Source organism: Myiozetetes cayanensis, unplaced genomic scaffold (assembly GCF_022539395.1).
Source record: "Myiozetetes cayanensis isolate MyiCay16 unplaced genomic scaffold, myiCay2020 scf27, whole genome shotgun sequence".
NCBI classification, from domain to species: Eukaryota; Metazoa; Chordata; class Aves; order Passeriformes; family Tyrannidae; genus Myiozetetes; species Myiozetetes cayanensis.
This window is the reverse complement of record NW_026087488.1, coordinates 1,512,948-1,535,577: the sequence shown is the minus strand read 5'-3', so window position 1 is coordinate 1,535,577 and position 22,630 is coordinate 1,512,948. Positions and strand designations below refer to the sequence as shown.

The 22,630-nt window shown below is 46.8% G+C and overlaps 1 protein-coding gene across 6 annotated transcripts in view; it reads right to left on the bottom strand.

The window, feature by feature from the left end:
• Positions 1-22,630, bottom strand: part of ACACA (acetyl-CoA carboxylase alpha) — a 107,325-nt gene that overhangs the window by 38,869 nt on the left and 45,826 nt on the right. For 4 of the 6 annotated variants that reach the window (XM_050321988.1, XM_050321993.1, XM_050321989.1 and 1 more), the window contains 11 exons: positions 19,880-20,023; positions 19,689-19,785; positions 18,678-18,785; positions 16,705-16,761; positions 16,348-16,392; positions 13,761-13,802; positions 12,896-13,111; positions 12,278-12,433; positions 10,232-10,435; positions 7,622-7,777; positions 7,338-7,484 (listed from right to left, as the gene is read on the bottom strand). In XM_050321988.1, the coding sequence (XP_050177945.1) occupies positions 7,338-7,484; positions 7,622-7,777; positions 10,232-10,435; positions 12,278-12,433; positions 12,896-13,111; positions 13,761-13,802; positions 16,348-16,392; positions 16,705-16,761; positions 18,678-18,785; positions 19,689-19,785; positions 19,880-20,023 (1,372 nt within the window). The remainder of the gene's footprint in view (positions 1-7,337; positions 7,485-7,621; positions 7,778-10,231; positions 10,436-12,277; positions 12,434-12,895; positions 13,112-13,760; positions 13,803-16,347; positions 16,393-16,704; positions 16,762-18,677; positions 18,786-19,688; positions 19,786-19,879; positions 20,024-22,630) is intronic. The other 2 variants (XM_050321991.1, XM_050321990.1) reach the window with 1 other exon arrangement.

Below are 22,630 nucleotides of genomic sequence, written 5' to 3'. Positions count from 1 at the left end.
CATCAGCTTGATGATTTTTGACAGCACAGAAAACAGGCAAATTAAAAGCATTTCTCACTTAGAAAATTCAGATTGTAACAGAAGTCTTGGAATAGTTCCCTAACCTGAGATCATATGTCCTCTGCATCAATAAAATCCCTTTTGCCCACCAATAAAATAGCTAAAAATATCCAGCCAGGGCACAAACTCTTGAAAACAGTTTACATCTGATAAACATGGAGCAACCACATGCAGTTTAAGAAAACCAAAATTCAAAGTGCACCACTATTAACTCATGTGCCTTGTTGCCTCCCCAGCTCATCACGTGTTCTGTGCCATTTATCCAGTCATAAAAACCACAAGGATTTGCACAACTAAGGATTTTTTTTTGCTGTGAACAAGGGAGATTCGGTTGAAATTTATGGGCAGTGGAGGATGGCTTTCTATTTCAGGAGAGAAAAAAAAAAAAAAAAAGGAATAATGAGATTTTTAAGTTAACGGCAGCATGCCAAAAACTGGAGAGTTCCCAGGTTAATTAGCCAGGCTGAGCTAATCACCTAAGAGCACTGGCAGTAACAGTGGGTGATGGTGAGTGGCCCTGGCTTCAGAACAGGCTCTTTTGAAGAGGTAGCACAGTTTGGAAGTGCTGCTCCTGCCACGGCTCCATTCCCAGCACACCCAGGAGCGAAGGAGAGGGGAGAGGGAAAAAAAAATAAAATAGAAGCAGGAACCGTCTTATTTAACTGTTTTTATGTTGGCAAAATGATTTGTGCCCCAGTATTTCCATAAGAAGTGGGACCATTATTCTCCTGTAGGAACACATTTGGTTTGAAAAGTATCAGTGGGCAGCACGTGGAAATCAAAGCGGATGAATTATTCACCAGCCCCGATCAGAGGCGATCATTATTTCTGATGTTCCCGGACCGTGATTAGGATTCAGCGCTCCAGATGTCATTTCGCTCCCTGGGATCGCGCGGCACGCACGCAGATTGCGCCCAAGTTTCAGGGGTGTAATTCCACACGCACCCCCTTCTCCCACCAGATCCCGGCCCTGATGTGAGCATTACCAGGCAGCAGAGGCGGCGCGGGAACCAACGGGCGGCTCTTCCCCGCGCTCGTAAACGCCGCTCGTCTGACACACAGTGTCAACACTAATCATGGCCTAAAATTAACACCCAAATTGACTCCAACATTAATTGCGCTATCGATGGGAGCAGTAATACACACACTGATGCAGTTCCGAATTGACTGCCCGTGGCAGCAGGGGCTGTTGACAACAGGCACCGAGGGGAATGGGGAAGGAGCTGATCCCAGGCTCCCTCCTGGAAGCAGGGCAGGCTCCAGGCAGAGGGAAGCCAATGCCAACAGCGTTTGGGAGAGGGACATTTACAGGCTCTTTCTACGAGGATCTGTAATTCCTGGAGAAGCAGAGCCGACAGAACCACAGAATCACAGAATATCCTGAGCTGGAAGGGACCCCCAGGGATCATCCATTCCAACCCCTGGCCCTGCACAGACACCTCAACAATCCCACCCTGTCCCTCAGAGCATTGTCCAAACCCTCCTGCAGCTCTGGCAGCCTTGGGGCTGTGCCCACTGCCCTGGGGAGCCTGTTCAGTGCCAACCACCCTCTGAGGGAAGAGCCTTTCCCTGAGATCCAACCTAACACAGCTCCAGTCCTTCCCTCGGGTCCTGTCACTGGCCTCCTGAGAGATCAGCGTAGGTTTATTCTACTTCTCCCACACCAGGATGGTGCTGAGCCTGGGGACTTTATGCCAGGCTTCAGTTTATTTATTTACATCCAAATTTGGAAACCTGATTGCGGGTCTGGAAATTTTGCGTTAGGACACCAGAACTTTGGGAGCCCTGCTGATAATTTTGTCTTGTCCTGTTGTGCCTGTATCACATGGAAGTTTTGTATGTTAAAAATACATATAAAACATGAATACATTTGCATGCTGGAATTATCATACAAAGTCAAAGCAGGAAAGGAAATGCAGCAGTGGTGGTGGTTTAGCACCTGAACACTGGAGATGCTGAAGCTGAACACTGAGGAAAGTCTGTTTTTCCCACTGCACACACACACATTCCAACACTGCTAAATCAGGGAACATGGGCTTTATCTCCCCTTCACAACCTCTATCTGTTCTGGAGCTAAGCTGGTGTTCCTTGGCTTACCCAGGATGCTGAATCACTTGGCTGCATAGCCAAAAGTGTGTCTTGAAAAGGAAACAAAGGCATTCCTGGGAATTTTACTCGATGTACATATAACAATTTTGGCATTCCACCATTTGAACCTGTTGCTGGGAACTTCAGATCCAAAAAAAAGAGACTCTCTGCACTTGAACTACGACCAAAAGCTTTCAAATTTTTACCTGGAGCGTGAACCACCTCCCAGGAAAAGGGCAGGATGCACGTGGTTTGCCAGAGGCATCCCGGCTCCACGCCCTGACGAGGGTGGAGTGCCAAAACCCAGGATTCCTCCCTGCTCTTCTTGGCTCTGGAGAAGGTGTCCCTCAGCGATGCAGGCGCGGTGGTGGCAGCACAGCCAAGCACGTTGGCACAGAGCTGGGAACGGCGCCAGGACGGGGCGTGACCCAGTGCTCAGGGAAAGGTGTCACAGAATCTCGGGATCACTGAGGTTGGAAAACACCTCCAAGATCACCAGGTCCAACCTTTGACCAATCACCACCTTGGCAACTAGGAAATGGCACTGAGTGCCACGTCCAGTCATTCCTTGGACACCTCCAGGGATGGGGACTCCACCACCTCCCTGGGCAGCCCCTTCCCATGCCTGACAACCCTTTCCAGGAAGAAATTCCTCCTGAATTCCTGAATTTCTTCATGCAGCACTCCTGGGCTGAAGGAGATGTGCATTCACACTGCCTTGGTTCCTTCACATTCCTGCTGCAAGCCCACAAAACCAGCTGTGAGCAGCACTGTTGGCTTCTCCTCCAGAGCAAAAGCTTTTGTGATGGAGCTTTCCAGCTAAACAATAAAGAACTTCTCCCTAGGCAGAGTGTAAGGCCTGGAAACTTCACCTGGTGAAGTTCCAGATGGATAAAGATACATTAGAGAGCAACAGACAACCTTCATTCATTAGGAACTTTCCTGTGGGCAAGAACTTCCCTAACTGCAGTATCCATATGATCCACAAACACGTGTTCAAACATACACATCAAAATACAGACTAAAACTCTGCCCCACCACACCCATCTCTGCTCTTGCAAGCCTTGGATTTAGGGATTTTATAATCCTGCAAGAAATCTGCAGCTCTAGTTGCTGGTTTAATTCCCTGTCCCTGCCATAAAATGCAGGAACAGGGGGTGACAAAGCAGAACGTGCAGTTCAACGATCAAGCTTTGCTTGTACAAAATTCAACAGCTACACCTTTCCACCCCCAGGAATCCAGGGAGCCGCCAGAGCATTCCAGGAGCCCTGTGCCACCCTGAATATCACCTGGCCAAACCTTGCCATCCACCCAGGAAAGGTGCTGGAGCCAACGCTCCGGCAAACAGCTCCGATTATGGATCATTTCTGATCCTTGTGCTACTGAGGAGGAAAAACTGTGACATCTAGTGCCAGTGGGGAAAATGACACATCTTCCATGGACACCAGGAGAGAGAGGAAAGGGGATGTGGGGTGTTGCTGCAGGCACTCCTTACATCCCTTTCTCCTTGTCCTTGGGAATTAGTTGGGTCTTATCAGCGGCGGGAGCGTTCCTGGTGCCAGAGGGATCAGCGTAAATTGGAGTCAAAATACGTAAAGTGCTATAGAAAAGCATCCCAATGCCCGGCTCAAGGATGACAGGGACTACACTGAGTTCTCCAGCAGGCTGAGGGAATTACCTTTTCACACTGAGATTTCAGCTAATATGCTAATCTTGGGAACAAAGGCGTCCTCAGTGGGGTTTGGAGGGGGTGTCACTGAGCTCCAGGTCGTGTCCAGCACAGTTTAAACACTGTGTTGGACCCACTCCTGAAGTCCAGCCCTGCTCACTGCTCTGTGTTCACCCAGCTCCTGACTCTTGTAGGTATTTCCCCATTTCAGCACAGCCACAGGGCCCCATCAGAGGCTCAGGTGACAGGCAGGACAGAGACTCCCAGGACACCATCAACCCTGGACACTGCCAAACAGCGTGAGGTGCTGCCTTCCTCCAAACCCTGCCCTCCAATATCAGCACACAAACACCTCTACCCCACATACCCAATGATCTCAGCCAGAAACACCAAAGACTGGGGGAAAAAAGGCTTCCACTTATTTAAAAAAACAAATTAGCAGAAAAGTTAAGTCTTGTGTAAACAAATGGTGTTATAATCCATGTTATAACCCTGGATAAGTATCAAGCTGTGGGATGAACTTCATGTTTTCTTCCTAAAGACACTTTAGAATAAAATGCATAAAATTACCAATAACTACAAGTGGATTTTTTTCCTTCCACCTATATAAACTCTGAATGTTTCAACAATCCATATCCATCCTGAGATTCAGCCTGGAGTCAGACTGAGCATCCACCTCCAGTTCTTAGTTCTTGATTTGCTCAGAATTGTACAATAAATTACACCCCATTTGTCCCAAAGTCTGCTCAGCCCTTACTCAGGAGCTATCGACTGGCTCTGCTGACAAAACACTGTTGTCTTCAGCTCCCTCCTGTACCTGCTGCCCTGGGAATTATTTACAAACTTCTTAGTGTGGCACATTCAGGCTTTCTTCCAGAAATCCTGTGGGAGCAGCCAGAGCTTATTGGAAGAGTCTCACATGTGAGCAGGGGGTCAAAGCAGACAGACTTTGGTAATAGAGGGGACACATCCCTAAAAAAAAAATCCCAAAACCAAACCAGGAGTAACTAGAGACCAGGACACAGTTCACAAGTGTAACACAAAGGATCAAGAACCAGACAAAACTCTTCCTTAAACTCAGCCAAGGTAAGAGAGCCAAGGCAATGTGCCATATTTTCAGGACAGTTCATCACTGTATCATATGGAAGAAGTGCAGAACCAATGAATATTTCCTCCTGCTCCTCGTGGCACGTCTCCTGTCCTTATGCAATATTCCCAGCTACTGCCACAGAGATGGATTACCCCAAGGATCTTCGCTTCCTGGCAGATAAGATGCTGTGTTTCTCTGCCCAGATGTTATTCAGAGTGATTCTCAAAAAAAGGAGAATGGATCCACTTACAGCCTCAACAAAGCAAAGGATTATGCTCTGAATTCATCCAGCATCCTGTCTTTTCCTCCTCCACCCTGCAGCCACCCTTTCCACCTTTGGAAAGAGAAACTTGAGCCCACGCTTGTGGAAATCTGTTCCCTCAGCTGAAGGGAATTAAACCACAAAAGGCTAAAGTCAGCTCAGGCAGATAAAGCAAGTGCAGCAGGAGGAATGAATCTGTTCAGCAGCTCCTGCTCTCCGGAATGTCACCTGTCCTTCAGGCTGCTGCTCGGATCATCCGCCCTCACCTGGGAATGAGTGCTCTTGTGTGCAGGGTATTGCCAACAGAATCCAATACTGGAGCCTCCAACCTCCCTCCAGCTGCACATGGTCCTGCAGTGGCTCATCCAGCTGGGAACAGCTGGGATAACAGGTCCTGGTCCCTTCCAACCCAAACCATTCTGAGGCTGTTCTAGGATACACCTCCACAAGAAGTGACCTCCAGTAGCCAGACGGAAAAATATGGGGGAACATCATGTTTTCCCCAGGTTTATCCCACTTCCCATGGATTCAGCCCCTTGGTGTAACAGCCACAGAGGCAGGGCCTGAATCTGTGCATTCACAGAATCACAGAATGGTTTGGGTTGGGAGAGACCTTAAAAGCCCACCTGGTTCCAAGGCCCTGCCATGGGCAGGGACACCTTCCACTATCCCAGGCTGCTCCAAGCCCCATCCAACCTGGCCTTGAACACATCCAGGGATGGAGAGTCCACAACCTCTACAATCTCTCTGGGCAACAAGCTACTTGACAGATTACATCAGATTAGATTAATTTAGACACCAACACCACACACACCACAAGAGCCGTGTAATTTCTTGACAGATTGAGCCCAACGAAGTCTACCAAGGGTTAAAAAAAAAATCTCCTAATTTTTTTTTTTTTTTTTTGGTGGTCTTTGGGTACAGAATCTCTTATAATAAGACTATTTGTATTCATACTGGCAGAGTAAACACTACATGTTCATGCCCAGGCAGCTCTGTGCTTGTAATTTCAGCAAGAACAGAGCGACGTCCCTGAGGGACTTTGCTATTTCCCCAGCCACCATCCACTCAAATGCTGAATGAGAGCGGGGAAGGAGAGAAAGATGATGGCATAACCCTCCCCAGCAGCCCCAGCTTGCACTAGGAACGTGGGGAATAGCTCATTCCAGGTTTAATTAGACCAGTTAAAACACTTCTCCCATAGCCCAGCAAGAGACAAGGCCGCAGTGCTCCCACAGTCACCATTTGCTGATTAGGTGCAATTTGCAAACATCGTATTCCAAAGCTTCCCCTGACAAGATCCAGGCAGGAAATGGTGATGAAAACCTCCGTTTCCTCTCATCACTACACTTGATGTTTTCGAACAGAGCTTTTTTGCAAACCTTAAGTTGCATATTTAGGAAAAGGCTGATGCTGGTTCAGCGACACCAGGAAAAAAATAAATGATGCCATCACTTAGAACTGTTCAAATTTAAATTACTGTAGAGCATTCACTTACTGATTCCCATCCAAGAAAAAAATAGACACATCATCTAGTAGTTATCTTTACTCTCCAGTCATTCCAATGCTGCAATCTTTGGCTTCCTGATGGAAAGACACCCCAGCAAAATCCCACCTCGACACCAAGGCCTCCTCCTGTTTGAGCTGAAGGAGTAACTCCATCACCCCCAGCATTAGATCTTTATAAGTCTTGAGTAAATCCTGCTCTAGAGGGGAAAGCTGCACACACCTTGTCACAAATTCCGTGGGGAAGATGGAAATGGAAGCATAAAATTGCTTTTTTTTCTGTGGGGTGTTTTTGGTTTTTTTACAAATGAAAACATTTCTATTTAGTCTTGTAAAACATATTTTGCTCAAACTCAAACCCCAGTTACCTGGAATAGCTGAATGAGCACTTTTTAATTATGAAGGAAAACCAGCATAGGCACAGGTTTGAAACGGAATCATCATTTACTATGGAGGTTAAAATACCCATTGCATGGGAGGTATTAATTTTTAATGAAACAAAAATCTCATTTTCAAGAGTGAGATTTCATCTGCGAAAGGCTGAATGAATAGATTTTGTGCCTGGCTGGTAAACTTCCATTACAACTGTCAAACCCAGCCCAAACCACAAAGTACTGCAGGACATGGAAGGAAAAGGAGCATGGAGGGAAGTGCAACTTGCCTCGTTTCCTCCTGGCAGCCTGTTCATGTGCACGAGCTGGCCCTGGTCATCCAACACCAGCTCCGTGTAGGTCAGGATGTCCGACGGCAGCGGCACCGGCGGCAGGAAGGCGTGTTCATTCATGGAATTCCAGAGCTTGATCAAAGACTAGGGATGAAAAGGTAAATGCTTGTTAAGAACGTCACCTGCCAGTGTTTTTATTCAATCCACTCCACATTCCCAAGAGGACACCCCAGAACACCACCCCTGCCAGAGCGCGGGTACCAACGTTCAGAACAACCCACCTGCCGGAACATCTCAGGGATGTCATAGACATAAGATGTCCCTAAAGTCTGTGCCTGGAACCTCTTGGACTGCAGCAGGTCTTTGGTCACGTAGGGGGTATTGATCAGCATCCCATGGAGTGGTCCCTGTTTATCCCCATAGGCCTGGAACATGATCTGCAGGACAAAACACGACCAATTACTGCTTGATCCACCGGTTGCGTACACTGAGCTGACCCAGATTTCACCAAAAATCATCAGGATGCTCCACTCTGATTGTTTCTGCTCTCTACGAGGATGTCAGTGCTGGCACAGCCTGGAACACCGTGCTCCATCATGCATTACTGCCCTTTGGAGACAGTGCTGGACCATTACTGTGCCGATCCCGGCATCCCTGACTTATTGCGGCATCCCGGCGGAGCACAGCGAGCAGAGCCACCTCCCCCAGAAAAGAAACTGCCACTTAGATGACTTCCCATTCCCCAGCATTTCCCCTGACGCCGTGCCTGTGCCGATGGATGGTGATAGCTGGGAGCAGAGAGGAGGAGGACTCCGTTATTTATGGAGTGGCACGGCGCGGGATCCGCGGCTCCGCCGGCTGCTCCGGGAAGCCGGGTCAGGACTTGCATATGTCATTTGGCTTGAAGTTTTGATATTGTAAGTTTAAAAGATTTTCCCAGAGTAGCAACATGAATTATCCACTGCCAGGCTTCGTGGCACTATATATTCCACCCGGCCAGGGCTCGGAAGGGAAGGTATTTCAGCGGAGGAACGGGAGGAGCAGAGCTGAACCAGGACAGTTCAGCCTGATAGAGGGGACACGATTAGGATGTTGTTAATGGAATTTTTCTAATTGGAGATGAATTAATTGAAGTCCACTAAAGATAAAATTCAGTAGAGCCTGCTTTAGTTTTTAAATTAGAAATAGCAGTTTATGGTCTCTTCAAACTTTGCAAACATTAACTGGGGAAGCAGCTTCTTTAATGGGAGAAATACTTGCTGAGGGTAACGAGTGTTTGTGAAAGTGCCTGTGTTAGGATCTGTTTGGATCTGTTGGGATCTGTTAGTGCACTTGGGGCCCAATTCTCCTTAAATCCCTGGAAAGCTCCAGAGCAGTTCTGTGGGAACTGGAGAAGTCTGTGCTGAGCATCCCCACTCATCACTACTGAGAAACAAGAGATCAGGGACATTCTCTCACCACTCATCCATTTTCCCATTCTTCAGAAGTCATGGAAGTGCCCAGCACATGAGTAATATTAGAACATTTTAAAAAGAATTCTCTAAGTTCAGAATAACCTTCTGAAAACACAGGAAAAAATCCCCAGTTCTGAACCTGTAACACTCCCATCATGAGGGGCAAGATTCACCCAGGTTTCCTAAAAAACTCAGACCTTCGAGCTTTGTAAGACAAACTTTCCTCCCGACTGCCCAGAGTTAACTGAAATAATTCCACTCAGTATAATTTTTTACTAGAATCTGGTTTAATATTCTGGAAAAATAAATGAAATTTAATACTGGAAAAGTTGCTAAAGCCAAACACACACACACACAAGCACATCCCCCAACCTTTAAATAATAAAACTCATCAGGGAGTGAGTTCAGGAGGAAACACGACCTTCACAAGTGACTGACCCAACTCAGGGGTTAAGCTCAGCTCTGGAGATTATTAAAGTGTTCTTTTCTTTCCTCATCTCCCCTCAAAGGCAGAAATGAGGTAGAACACACTGACACTATCTGTCCTGGGATCTTGGGACTGGATGGACTCCTCGGCCAGCAGCTTGTTGGAAAAATTAAATGGAGAAGAGGGGGAGAAAAGGTGACTCAGCACTTTGTGTTCTACATTCACAGTGCCCAAGTGATTTATTCTGCTGCTCCTCCTGCTTGGCAGAGAGATGATTACAGAGGGAGATGTAAACATTTCTCTATTTAAATATTTTCCATGCATCCCATGCTCCATGGATTTTAGCATATGTAGGTATTTCAGTTAACCACACTATTCCTGCACCATGAAAAACAGAAATACCAGAACAGCCACAACCATTACAAAAGAGCCCATTATGCTTCATAAAAATGATATAAAAGCACCTTCCATAATTTTATATCATCCTACCCAGGTCATTCCCTATATCTTTAGAATTTAAAGGACAAGCTCACAGATTTTCTCCATCTACTCAGGGAAATGTACAATTAATAATATTTTTTATTGCAACCTACAGGATGAGCACCAACAGTGATTCCTTTTCTATCACTTTCCTGAGCGCTCTGAGGAAAACTCTTGGGGAAAACAGCTGCCCAAACGGCTGAGGGCACGGACAAAACAACCAGAGGGCTTGCACTTTTACCCAACTGATTATATTTTCATACCTACTGCAAGATTATCTTCACATCCTTCTTCCTTTGGCAGATTTGAAAGGCAATTTGAAAATATATTGCGGGGGTTGGAGCAACCTGGTCTAGTGGAAGGTGTCCTTGCCCACGGCAAGGGGTTGGAATGACTTTAAGTTCCCTTCCAGCCCAAACCACCCTGTGGTTCTAAGATTATTCTGAAAACACCATAAAAACGTGGAAGAGCTTTGTCAGGTACGATGTGACCCCCAGGAGAATTTGCTCGTCCAACCCTGCCGGACGTACCTGCCCCGTCCTGGAGTCTGTCACCTCCTTGTACAGGCTGATGTCCAGGTAATAGCCCGACTCGTTGGTCAGGAAGAGTCGGATGGGAATGGCCTTTCCCGTGGGCGTCAGGCGGATGTTGATCTTCAGCTCGGCCTGGAGGACGCGCAGCTTCCAGAGGCGGCTCCCGTAGCGCATCACCATGGACCGCACGGACTCCTCGATCTGAACGACAGCACAAGGGTTTCCCTCAGCAGGCACCCACCGGCCTGCACCACGGGAGGTGCCCCTGCCCCCAGGGGGGCTGCAACGGGATGGGCTGTAAGGGCCCTTCCACATCACTCTGGGATTCTTTCCAGATCCATCCACTGCTCTGTGCCCCCTCCATCCCATCCCACTGCTGAAGGTCCTGCTCCAAGGGCACCCCGGTGTGATGGAGGGAGACAGAAGCATCACACATTAGCAAACATCCAGGGATATCAGGGGAGCTTGGTGGCCTGTCCCTTCTCAATCCAAGCCTTGGGACAGGCAGGAACTCAACCTGGGCACTGCTGAGGTAGTGGGACAGTACCAGATTCACATCCCTCTTTCCTCAGGGCTCACAGAATCTTTATGGTGGGAAAAGTCCTTGAAGACCATCAAGTCCAACCCAGCACGGCACAGGTGCCTCTCCTTCACCTGCCTTCCCTCCCAAGGCATCGCTCACACCTGGGAACTGCGGAATGCAGGGAAGCCAAATCCTTGGCCAGCAGCTCTGGAGCACTTGCACGCAAAATAATCGCGTTTCACCGCGTGGAGCTCTAAATCAACAAAGCAATTACCACTCGGAGCTGGGCCTTCTGCTGTTCCATTAAACTTTATAAAATACTACTGTGGGCGAAGCATATTAAAAGAAGGCAATTTATGGGCTGGTTTTAACATTCCTCAAAAAAAAACCACCCTCTTCTCTTTTCCACCACAGCTCAAGGAAAAGTCACGGTACGAATCTGAGGGCAGCCCAACTTCCAGGGCTCAATATCCCAGCTGCTTCTGAACTTCCTGGGAACTAATGATTTTGGATGTGCCCAGAGAGGTTTTATTCAAAAGAGATTTAAGCCACCAATTTTTAATCATGGTTTAAAAGTCAGCAAGCAAGAGAGAGTTATTTTGATACCAAATTCATCTTTTTAAACTTTCAGTTGTTCTCCCAGGGAAAGGTCAACTCTCATCTTTGGGTACCCATGAACAGAATGTTGATTTCCAACGAAATTCAGCTTTTACAGCTTATTTGGGCCTTTCTTTGTGGTGGTTCTGCTAAGCACAAACATGCTTTATGCCTAACCACTTTCATTAATGCATAACAAAGCTTAATGTTTATTTCTTTATAATGTTGATCTCTGTGGTTTTGTATCAGAGAGTGGAAATGAGGCACTTTTGTAGCTGAATTTACAGATTCTTTTTAAGGTCTGAATTTATCTCACGTTTTATTTGGATGAAATCTGGAACTTCTGTAACAAACAGAGGAGCATTTAGAGCTATTTCCTCATTAAAACTGTTTCTCTCAAAGGCACAATGAAAAAATAAGTTTAGTTTCAAATACAAAACCTGTTTTTAAGGACTGTTCCTCAGCTGACAAGGAGGAGGTGAGCTGCACTGCTTGAAGGACACAGTGCTTCTCCACTAGAAATATTTATTCATAAGTGGAAAAAAACCCCAAAGCTCTCTTCCTTTGTGTGGCTCTTGGGGATAGTCCTGTGCAGGGCCACAGGTTGGACTCGATGATTCTGTGGCTTCCAACTCAGCATATCCTGTGACTTTGTGATTCCTCACTGCCAAGCAGGACCCTAATGTGAAACACACATTGAAAGTACTCTCTCTGCTTTTGGAGAGGAGTGTCCAAGGCCGGGTTGGACAGGGCTTGGAGCAACCTGGGCTAGTGGAACGTGTCCCTGCAGGGGGTGGAACTGGATGAGCTTTAAAGGCCCCTCCCAACCCAAACCAGTCTGGGATTCTACGGACAAAGGATCACCTATAATTCTGGGAAGTGAATCCCTAGAGAAACAAGCAGAGCTCGGGAGGGGATCCCACCTTGGAGGGGTCCATGATGACGGTGGGCACAAAGTTGAGGAAGATGTGGTTGCAGTCGGTGCGCACGTTGGTGTTGTTGAACGCCACCTCCAGCTCGTCCATGGCCTCCAGCAGCAAGCGCTCGCCCTCGTTTTGCAGGTACTCAAAGGAGGCTTCCTGCCAGATAGTGCCAACAAGTTACTGACTTTCTGCTCACAAATCACAGCCCAAGAACACAGGGACTGGAAAAGAGCGGAAGGACGTGATGGAGAGAAGAGGGTATGTGGGTGTCAACAGGATGGGCAGCTCTGAAGCAGATCCATCCCCATCACAGGGCTAGTGCTCCCAGAGCCTGCATTCCTCATCTGGCTGCTCTGTGTCCTCGTTTACTTCAGAGTAAATTAGAAACTAGACAAGGCAAAGCACTGTTGCCTCAAAATCCAAGGATTTCTGACTATCCACTTAAGCCCCTGAAAAACCTCCCTGAAGCACAGGAACACCAGGACTTCAGAGAGAGATGGGCTCTGCAGAGCCACCACAGCACTCCACACAGGTAGCACGTTCAGTTTTAATCTAAAACCTGCTGCAGGTTCCCGGAATGACCCGGGGTTTCACGCCCTGCACAAGTGACACGCTCACCTTGGTCACCAGGTCCGAGTGCCTGATGATGGCCCTCACGAAGAACCTGTAGTCCGTCACCTCCGTGCCCACCTCCACCTTGGCTGCCCCCAGGTACAGGTGCATTTTGTGGTTGGCACAGGGGATGGCGGTGAGGTCGAAGTTGCGCATGCGGTTCAGCTCCAGCTGGAAGGCCAGAGCCGGCTCCAGGTGACGGTAGATCCGGTCTTCCTCGAACTGGAGGCACCGTGCAGGTGGAGGAGGGTGGGAAAGAGGAAAAGGGGGGTGGAGAAGGTGAAACACTGAGGATAAAAACTAGACAACATCCCCCAGAAATTTCATACTTCATTAAAGATGTAAAAATTCAAATGAATCCAACCCAGAACCTTCTCCCTCATGCAGCCATTGGTACCCAGAGTTGACTTTTACAAGAGCATGGAGGGAGAGAAAAAGGGGGAATGGCTTCAAATGCAAAGACAGTAGGTTTAGACTGGATATTAGGAGGGAATTCCTCCCTGTGAGGGTGGGCAGGCCCTGGCACAGGTTGCCCAGAGAAGCTGTGGCTGCCCCATCCCTGGAAGTGTCCAAGGCCAGGTTGGACAGGGCTTGGATGCAACCTGAGCTAGTGGGAGGTGTCCCTGCCCATGGCAGGGAACCAGATGGGGTTTGAGGTCCCTCCCAGCACAAACCATTTTGTGATTCTATGAAGACAGCAGGTTCTCAAGCTCAGCTTCCCCACAAAACCCCTTTTATTTTTTTCTTTTTCACAGAAACCAGAAAGTTTGTCTGATTCTAAGGCCTGAATCACTGTCCTGCTTCCAAGAAGCAGCTACATGAAAGGAGGATAAAGCCAACACTTAAAGGCAAGCACTGATATACAACTTACCTTATCCCGCGCACGGAATGTAAAGAACTTTGGGAATTCCCTCTGTTTCAAAACAAAAACATCAGTGTTAGCCCTCCCAAAGGGAGCACTGATCTCCCCAGAGTGCCCACAGACACACCTGGGGCAGCATCACAGCACAGGACATGACAGAATTTGGTACCAGCTACTTTTTCAAACATCACAAAGGTCACAGAAAATCAAGTCACCCTCAAGAAGACCCTCAGGACAGCAGAGGTAGCTTAAACCTGTCTCTACAAGTGCAACAGAGGCTACTTGATTGGCTTTAGATTATTATTGTCAATTATTAACAGACAACAACATGGAAGTGGCCAGACAGCAGTGGGAAAGGAAATTTTTTCTAGTTCTGTTATGATTGAGGTTCCCATGGAAATGTCTGGGAGCCATCCAGAGATATCAACACTGTTATGGACACAGATGTACACAGGACAGTGCTCTTATTCTACAGCTCTCTTCATACCATTACTGCTGGAAATACTTTCTTGCCAAGGAAAACTGTGAGTTGCAATCAAATACCTTTATCCTCCTGTGTTAAACAGCACTACAAAAATCCCCCAAATTCAGTTTGGTTCCTCTGTTATTCTGTTGCACAGACAAAACCCTGGCAGGGGCTCCACAGTTTTGTGCCACGTTGTACAAGTCTTAGAAGAAGAGAGAAAGGATAGGCAGCATCCTTCTACCTGTCCTCCCACTTCCATCCACACAAACCCATCCGTTCCTCTGGAATCACACTTTTCCTGTAACTTTTGTCAATGCTTTGCACCAAGGTGAGCACACCAGCTCTCTGTGCTAAAGGTGACCTGAGAGAGCACACACAACTTGCCACAACTGTCTTACTAAGCAAAAAAAAAAGAAGGAATCTGACTTGGAGTCACTGAATTTCTGGCTCAGATTCCACTGTCAATGAAAGATGGAGAACTCCAGCTTGAATCAGTGTGACAAGCAGCGACACTGTATAAACCATCACTGAGCAACACAGATTTTAAGGTTAAAAGTAATATTCTAGTCAGTCATCTTCCTTCCCTCCCTGTACAGATCAGTCCCCAAACCTCACCTGGTGACTCTCAGTGGAGCAAAGTAACCTGTGTCTGCCTGGAAAGTGTCTTCCAGACCAGGCACAAGAAATCCTGCCTGAAAATTGAGGCTCACCCAACATAGCCATGGCCTGTGAGCACCAGCTGCACTCTTAGCAAACAACCACTTCCATGTTTCCTCTCTTCTCCTCCAAATCCCTCCTACCTGTCCTCCCCTGCACGCTGCCAATTTCTCCTGCCACCATCCATGCCCATTCCATCACTAATGTAATTGCTTCCAAGGCATCTGAGTGGTGTGGTGGGCAAATATCATAATTGGATGTGCACACACACAAAAATCCTCAGTGCTCTGGTACCAAAATCCAGAAGAGTGCTCCATTTCCTAGGCAGAAGAATTATACCCCTGCTGTGTTCTAATCAACCAACCATCATCAAGACAATCAAAATAATTTGCCTAAATTAGCCAATCAAGACACCCTGCAAACCAGAGAATGCGAAAAGCTACAACAGAAATCATCATAGTTGATTATTATACTAATAATCACGTTAAAAACCTAATGAGATGAGGAAATTGGAAGCTTGCTGGAGCAACTCTCTATTACCTCAACATGCTGGGAACTAATTATATAGACTGTAATTAAAACAAAAACAAACCCAAGCCCAGGCCTGGCAAAGTTAATAGTTGGTCCAGTAATGAAGGGGATAGAACAGGAGACAGTAATAAAGACTGACACAGCAGATCCCAGAGGTGCTCCACAAACTTTGCAGGCAGATGACACACCAGGCTGAGGAAGCAGGAGCATCCCCACGGTCCATTGTGCTACATGGCAGGGCAGGGCAAACTTGGGAATGACTCCTTTTGTCCTGTGCCTCCTTTTCGGCTCTGACACACCCCACAGCACTTACTCAGCTGCTCGTACTTTTCATTCCCTAAACAACCATTCAGTTCTCAAAAACTTCCTTTTTTAAATCTAAAACCTGAGTTTTCTTGCTTAAGGTCCCAAAAGCTCTTCACAGAGTCCAGCTTCCCACCTAAGCTGTTCATTGATGCACCTCCACCTGTACTGTGAGCAACAATTCCCGTGTGGTGACACCCACATTGGTTCAAACACTGGTTTTGCTGACTTATAAACTGGTTTTCCCTTCATGAAACTTCCTAAACCAAGTGTGTTGAGCACAGGATGGATTTCTTGCACTTTCAAGACTCCTAACAACTTTCAGTGTTGAAATGTAGATACACAAGGGATAAAAATCTGTTTTACACCTCACATTGCCAGCCTTGAACAGGGCTAGACCAGCCCTGGGAAAGAAGTAATTCCAGCAGTGAGAGCATCAAACATTTCCTACCTCACTGGGGCACTCTGTGAAATTTAGCAAGTCCCTTTAATTGCTCCTCTAAGGTATTTTAAAATCAGTAAAAGAGGCCGAAAGAAATCACCACACTACACAAGAAACACAAAGATTTCAGAGTCCCTTCCATGTGTCCTGGCCTCACGTCAGGAACACCCCCGTGTTCCAGGCCCCTTTTTACTTACGTGGAATCTCTGATCCACCTCATAGTTGACCTGTTTCCTGAAGTCCTTACAAACGAAACACACACACATAGGAAGAAAAAAAAAAAAAGCAGAAGACAGCTAGCAATTAGGATTAAAATCAAAACTGAATTAATTCAAGAATACAAGAGGTGTCAGGATTGTTTACAATTGTAAATTCATTTTCTTAAGCGAATTCATGGAAAACCATGTCAAATTTTAGAGGACAAAAACAGCGAAGAGAGAACCAAATATAGGTAATACAGCATTTAACTTGGGAAAAAACAACACATCAGATGTCAATGCTATTATGAGTTAGAAACCAAAGAGTTCTGAGCATCTTGAGAGATGTTAAAATACCTTTTGTGCTACAAGGAAAGTCAGCCTCCGAATGCCATGATCGATCAGGACTGATTTCTGTAAGAACAAGGATGGAATTGGGTTACTGGATTAGCAGGGAAAGAACAGACAGAAAATTCCTCCACAGACTGGGAAAGCTCCACAGATCCTCCTGTCTCTGTGCTGTGAGTTCCCTGTGAGGGTGGGCAGGCCCTGGCACAGGTTATTCAGAGAAGCTGTGGCTGCCCCATCCCTGGAAGTGTCCAAGGTCAGGTTGGACAGGGCTTGGAGCAACCTGGGACAGTGGAAGGTGTCCCTGCCCATGGCAGGGGGTGGGACTGGATGAGCTTTAAGGTCCTTCCAACCCAAAGCATCCTTGGATTCCACGATTCTCTATTGCAAAGGTGATAAATGGCAGGTGTTACTTATTCTTTCCAAACAGGTAAAAGAATTGTGTTGCTGCTTCCTCAGATTCCACTAAGCCCCCTTTCAAAGCAGTGCTGCCATCAGTATTTGCCACCCCACTGATCCTCTGAAGCGTTAAGATCTCGTAATTCTCCTCTTCTTAAAACTTGTTCCTTTCTCCTCATTTTTCCAATTTCAAAGCAAAGAGCACATAAAGAAACAAGAACTCAGCTCGAGCAGGAACAAACCAACCCCTCTCAGCACAGCCTGCCATGTTTCACTGAGGTTAAGCCCTCTGAAAATGAGCAGCAGCGACTTTATTCATGGCAAGAGGAAGAAAATAACTTTAATAATGCCATGATTTAAAAAGCAAAAATTGTTATTGCTTTTAAAATTCCACAAGTGGCAGACAATAACAGCAGAGCAACAGGATTCTGATTACATGGTAATAATGTGGGTCTCACAGCAAGGCCACAGCTATTACAGAGCGATTAGCCATCAGCACCTGGAGAAACTCCATTTCCACTGACTGCCTCAATCTCCTCCACAAGTCATTTACAAGTATATGATCCTAATTTCTATTAAAAAAACCACACACAACATGCTGGGACTAGAAGATTATTTGGACAATTTGGATCAACCTATTTGATAGTTTAATGTGGTTTTGAATTTTTTTCTATATTTTATTTCTTTCCTTCTATCCCCTCCCATAAAACGCCTGGAGCATGATCAAGCAGATGAGAAGCAGAACTAGTTTTAATTCTTAGGTTTGATTATTTTCTTTGCTTAAAGAGACAGGAAGCTGCAGAAGCACCATGTGGATGCCAACCCCATTCTGGAACCCCTCATTTCTGCAGGACACATTCCCACCCTCCCACACTGGGAAGTTGAAAGTGCTCCCATAACCACTGCAGGTACCATGAGTCCCAGTCCCTGATGGGATATTCAGCTCCACAGGCTGGTTGAGTCCCAGTCCCTGATGGGATATTCACCTCCACAGGCTGGTTGAGTTCTTCACACCAACCAGAAAAGCAGGAAGACACCAGAGAGGACACAAGGACACCGTCCCCAGCCCAGGTTGTCTCACAACTGACCCAGCACTAACATCTGGATGCTCCAGCATGCCAACAAGGACAATAGATTTTAATTGCATTAAGACTATCATGACACAGACATAAAGGACATTTTAATGTCACTTTCCATGGCTCTTACTTGTGCAACAACTTGACCACCAGGAAAAGGGATATAACACAGTTTTCCAGACCATCTGGAGACAGTTACTGAAGGCTGACCTGATGTGTTTAAAACCTTGAGGGTCTTTTATCCATTGAAAAACTGAAGGGAATAACTCCTGATCTGACTGAGTAGAAAGAAAGACAATGGCCTGGTGGTTTCAGAAAGGTGCAGCTACATCCAGTCAAAGTGGGAAGGTTTTAGATGGGATAAATTACGGATGTAACACTTGCATCTGTTTGTTTCGAAAACAAACAAGAAAACCCCGAACCTATGTAACATACTGACTTTTCCTGAAGCAGGCAGGATGTCCTGCACAGTCACACGGACCCAGAGGGAGAATCAAGACAGCTTACCTTGCTCTGTGTGAACTCCCTGAACATGACAGCCAGCGTGTCGTCATCGACGTCGCTGTCTGTTTTAATGGCAACGTTGAGGATGTGGATGGGCTCCTCCCGGGCAGCCTGCAAGGGAAAGGAAATACCCCCCAAACATGAGGAGTTAACACAGCAGCACCTGAGAGTTCTCTAAAGAGGCTCCCTAAATCCAGCCCTGAAACAGAGGTGCCCTGGGGAAAACGACCCACACTGAAAAACAAGGAAAACTGCGAGGGAAATCCTCAGCCAAGCAGCCTCGTAAATGTGCAGTTTCACAGAAGTCAGAATTAATGTCCACCAGGCTACAGTGCTTCCACACATCAGGAACAATGGATCAGCTGAAAACCAAGCCCTTTCTGGACACAGGCTCTGTGTTCCAACAGAGCTTCCCACTGTGGGGGGCAGGACAGAGCATGGAGCAGCTCTGTCTCTAAGGGAAACTGGCCTTCTATCCCTATGGATTATAAACCACCTGCTTCCTCTGCACCTGTTCTCCACACCAGTGCAAAAACTGAGGGGTTCCACTCAGCTCTTCCTCCTCCAAACAGTTCCAAGAGGGAGAACAGAAGGAGGAATCAGGATGTAACGTGACTGAGGGCGTAAGACAGAAAACACAGCAAGTCAGACTTAAGGCAAAGGCAGCTGAGGGTGCATTTCGAGACCCTGATGCACAGAGAAGGTCTGGTGACCTAATGGTGGGTCTGAACTCTCAGTTACACTGCTGTGGATCCAGTAATTCTGCTAAATTAGGCTAAACCCATAAACTAAATTTACATGGAGAGAAAGAGACTGAGCTGCAGCTTTAGAACAGAGTTGGAAAATGACCACCTGCTTCGAGTCACCTGCCGTGGAACAAGCAAACAAATCACACACATAAATACATAAAGCTCCCAACTCCTGCCTTCCAGCTGGTGAAAAGCACCCAGCCTGCAGTCCCTGCATGCTCCTGCTTGCAGCCCAGAGCAACCTCCAGGGAAGGAACCACCATACCTTGTCCTCATCGTAGAGGGAAGCGTGGCCAGCCTCGGGGAACGTGGGGCTCTGCGGGGGAGAGTCGCAGAAACACCCCATCACTTCATCAAAGATCCTGCAATGCACCACAGGAGCACTGGTCACAACCCACTGCTGGGCCCAGGTAGGACGCTGGCCACACAAAGCAGCCCTCCCCCCTCCCCACGCACCTGACAAAGTCCTCGAAGGTGCGGAAGGAGACCATGCCCCCCATGCGCTGGCACGGCGGGGTGAAGGAGTTGTCCAGCAGCACGTCACTCACGCTGGCCACGTGGACCATCCCATAGTGGTTGAGGTTGGAGGAGAAGGACATTCTAAACAGCAATCCAAGGAGGGCACAGTTAGCAGGGAAGGACAGCGCTGGAAGCAGATTTGAGCGTGCGCTTGGCCCACCAGCGTGGCTGTTTATCCAGGATAGCTGCTGGATTCCCCAGCACGCCAGACCTGCCTCCTCCAGAGCCCCTGCCAGGCCTCTGGTCCCACTAATGCCCTTACCTGGGTGTTGTCCCAGTGTACAAGAACACTTAGAGTTAGCAAATAACATTACAATCCTTTAAAACAGGTGTTTCTCGAGGAGTTTCTCGAGAGGACAAATGAATTCTGACTATGCAAAGCTGAACTTCTTTTTCCTCCTGTCTGTATGTTTTGCTTTACAGGTGGAATATGAGATAAACAGCAACAATTCTAAGCTTTGACACTTGAACAGATTTAGTAAACTTTTACAAATTAACTTGAAGCACACCATGCTGTATTATCTTATTGACTCCATGATTTTTTCTGATCACACTACAATTTACACTCCTCAAATGCAGTGTGGTACAGTGACCTCTCCAAAATTTTCCACTGAACTGGGAAAGGTGGGGTTTTTCACAGTCTTGTACTTGTATTCCTACCCTAAATAAAGCCCTGTGCAGTGCCTTCTTCTTTATCTCATGACCAAATTAATGTGCTCCTCCAGCTAATTGAATCCATACTTCAATAAAATTGCTACTCCTCCTATTCATTTATTTTACTCAGTTTTGGTTGCAGGTGAGGAACACAGGCAGTTGGCCATGGATTTACCTCAAGGAGTAGGGAAGGAGCAGAGCTCCACAGTTACTGCTGCTATGCTCCTACCTGGGACACACTGTGGAACAGCACCTCACACAGGACCAGTCCCTTATTAATGAGGGCCAATCCCTTATTTAATGAGGACTGGAACAGATTTCCACAGGCTCAGAGGAAGGCACTGAGCAAGACAGCTCTGTTTCCATCAGGAGCTCTGATCACTGAAGGTCAGCATTCCTCCTGGCAGAGGGCACGACCCTGAAGGGATTAAAGCAGCACTAAGTTCTCACAGTTCAACTGCAGCACACACCAGCTGTGAAATGGTTGGTGTTATTTTGGGGTTTGAGCCATTACTGTATGTTCAAGATTAATATTTCTGTTCAAGGAACGACTGGACGTGGCACTCGGTGCTCTGGTCTGGTTGACAAGGTGGGGATTGGTCAAAGGTTGGACTTGATGATCTTGAAGGTCTTTTCCAACTGAAATTATTCTGTGATTTTAATGTTTTTTTAAAGGACCCACAGGGATAAGGTCAAGACTAACAGAAGTTTCTCACACAACTAAATAGACACCCTTTCTCTAGCGACCAGAACTGGGGTTTGCCTTCTCTGCAACAATTATTTCTAATTTCTGAGCTATGCTGTAGACTCATCTTAATTCTCTGGAAGATTTCAACAGCTCCCTGCAAAATGGTGAGAGCCCCAGCTTGCTCTGAGGAGACAAAGCCCCTGAGCTGGCCCAGGGCAGAGCTCTGTGGCTCCCTCAGAGCACGGTCCTGCCTCACCCTCCCTGAGCCTGGGAACACAATTCACCAAGGCAACACTGCTGTCCTCCCCAGCTGCTCCCACAACAGGGAAAAAGAAAAAAAAAAACTCAGGGAACTGATTCAGCAGAGCACATGGTGACTTAGAGCTTGTGAAGTCAAAAGGATGCTCAGCTGGTGTGTCGGATGAGGTGCCAGGGCCATCCACACACACCCAGGGCCTCACTGAGTGTGGCTGACACAGCCATTTACCAGCTTTACTGAGGTTGCTTTCCTTCCATGCCCCAAACCCACTGTGATATGGCCCTAAGTATAGTGTTAACAAGCCTAAAGTATCATCAGTGTGATTAATAGCTCTCCATGCCTAAAGTCACTCTGTGTTTCCACAATTTATCTCTGATTAAGAGCAGCGAGACTTCCAAGCCCATTTTTACTATTTTTCCCTAAATAGGTTTGTAAGCAGTAATAAATAATAGGTATTCACATTTTGATAGGGGGAAATTTTTCAGGAACATGCCTTGGTGTACATTTCTTACTACTAATACAAAAACTACCACAGAACAGAAACTAAACAGAAAAGACAGCAGACGTTCTTCATGTATTATTGAAAACAAGAAATAACTTTTCAACTGAGACACAGGAGGAAAAAATTAGCATCCAAACCACAACAAAACATGCTGTCAGCTGTTGGAGATGCAGATTCATCTATGGTGTGAGGGAGGTGAAACAGCCTCGACAAATTCCAAGCTACAGACACGAAACCAGGGTAGCAACAGGCTGGGCTGGGAGGAACTACCTGGGTCACTGTGATACCCTGCCAGAGGGTCAACAGCTGGGATTCCAGTGCCAAAAGAGACCCTAAAAACAGCAGTTTGCTGTGTACCATACTGCAGATGAGCTGAGTCACCCAGCAAATTTAATTCCAAAGACTGCTGCATGCAAAGATTTTTTTATTTTTTTTTTTTAATGGTAAAGGAAAGCTGAAAACATGTTTTAGACAAAGGGAGAGGAGAAGGGAAGGAAAAGGAAGAGTTATGGTTGAGTTTCCCAAGTAAAGAGAAGGGCACTACAACAAAACATGTTAAAACATTTAGGATTAGGCTACTTCTTT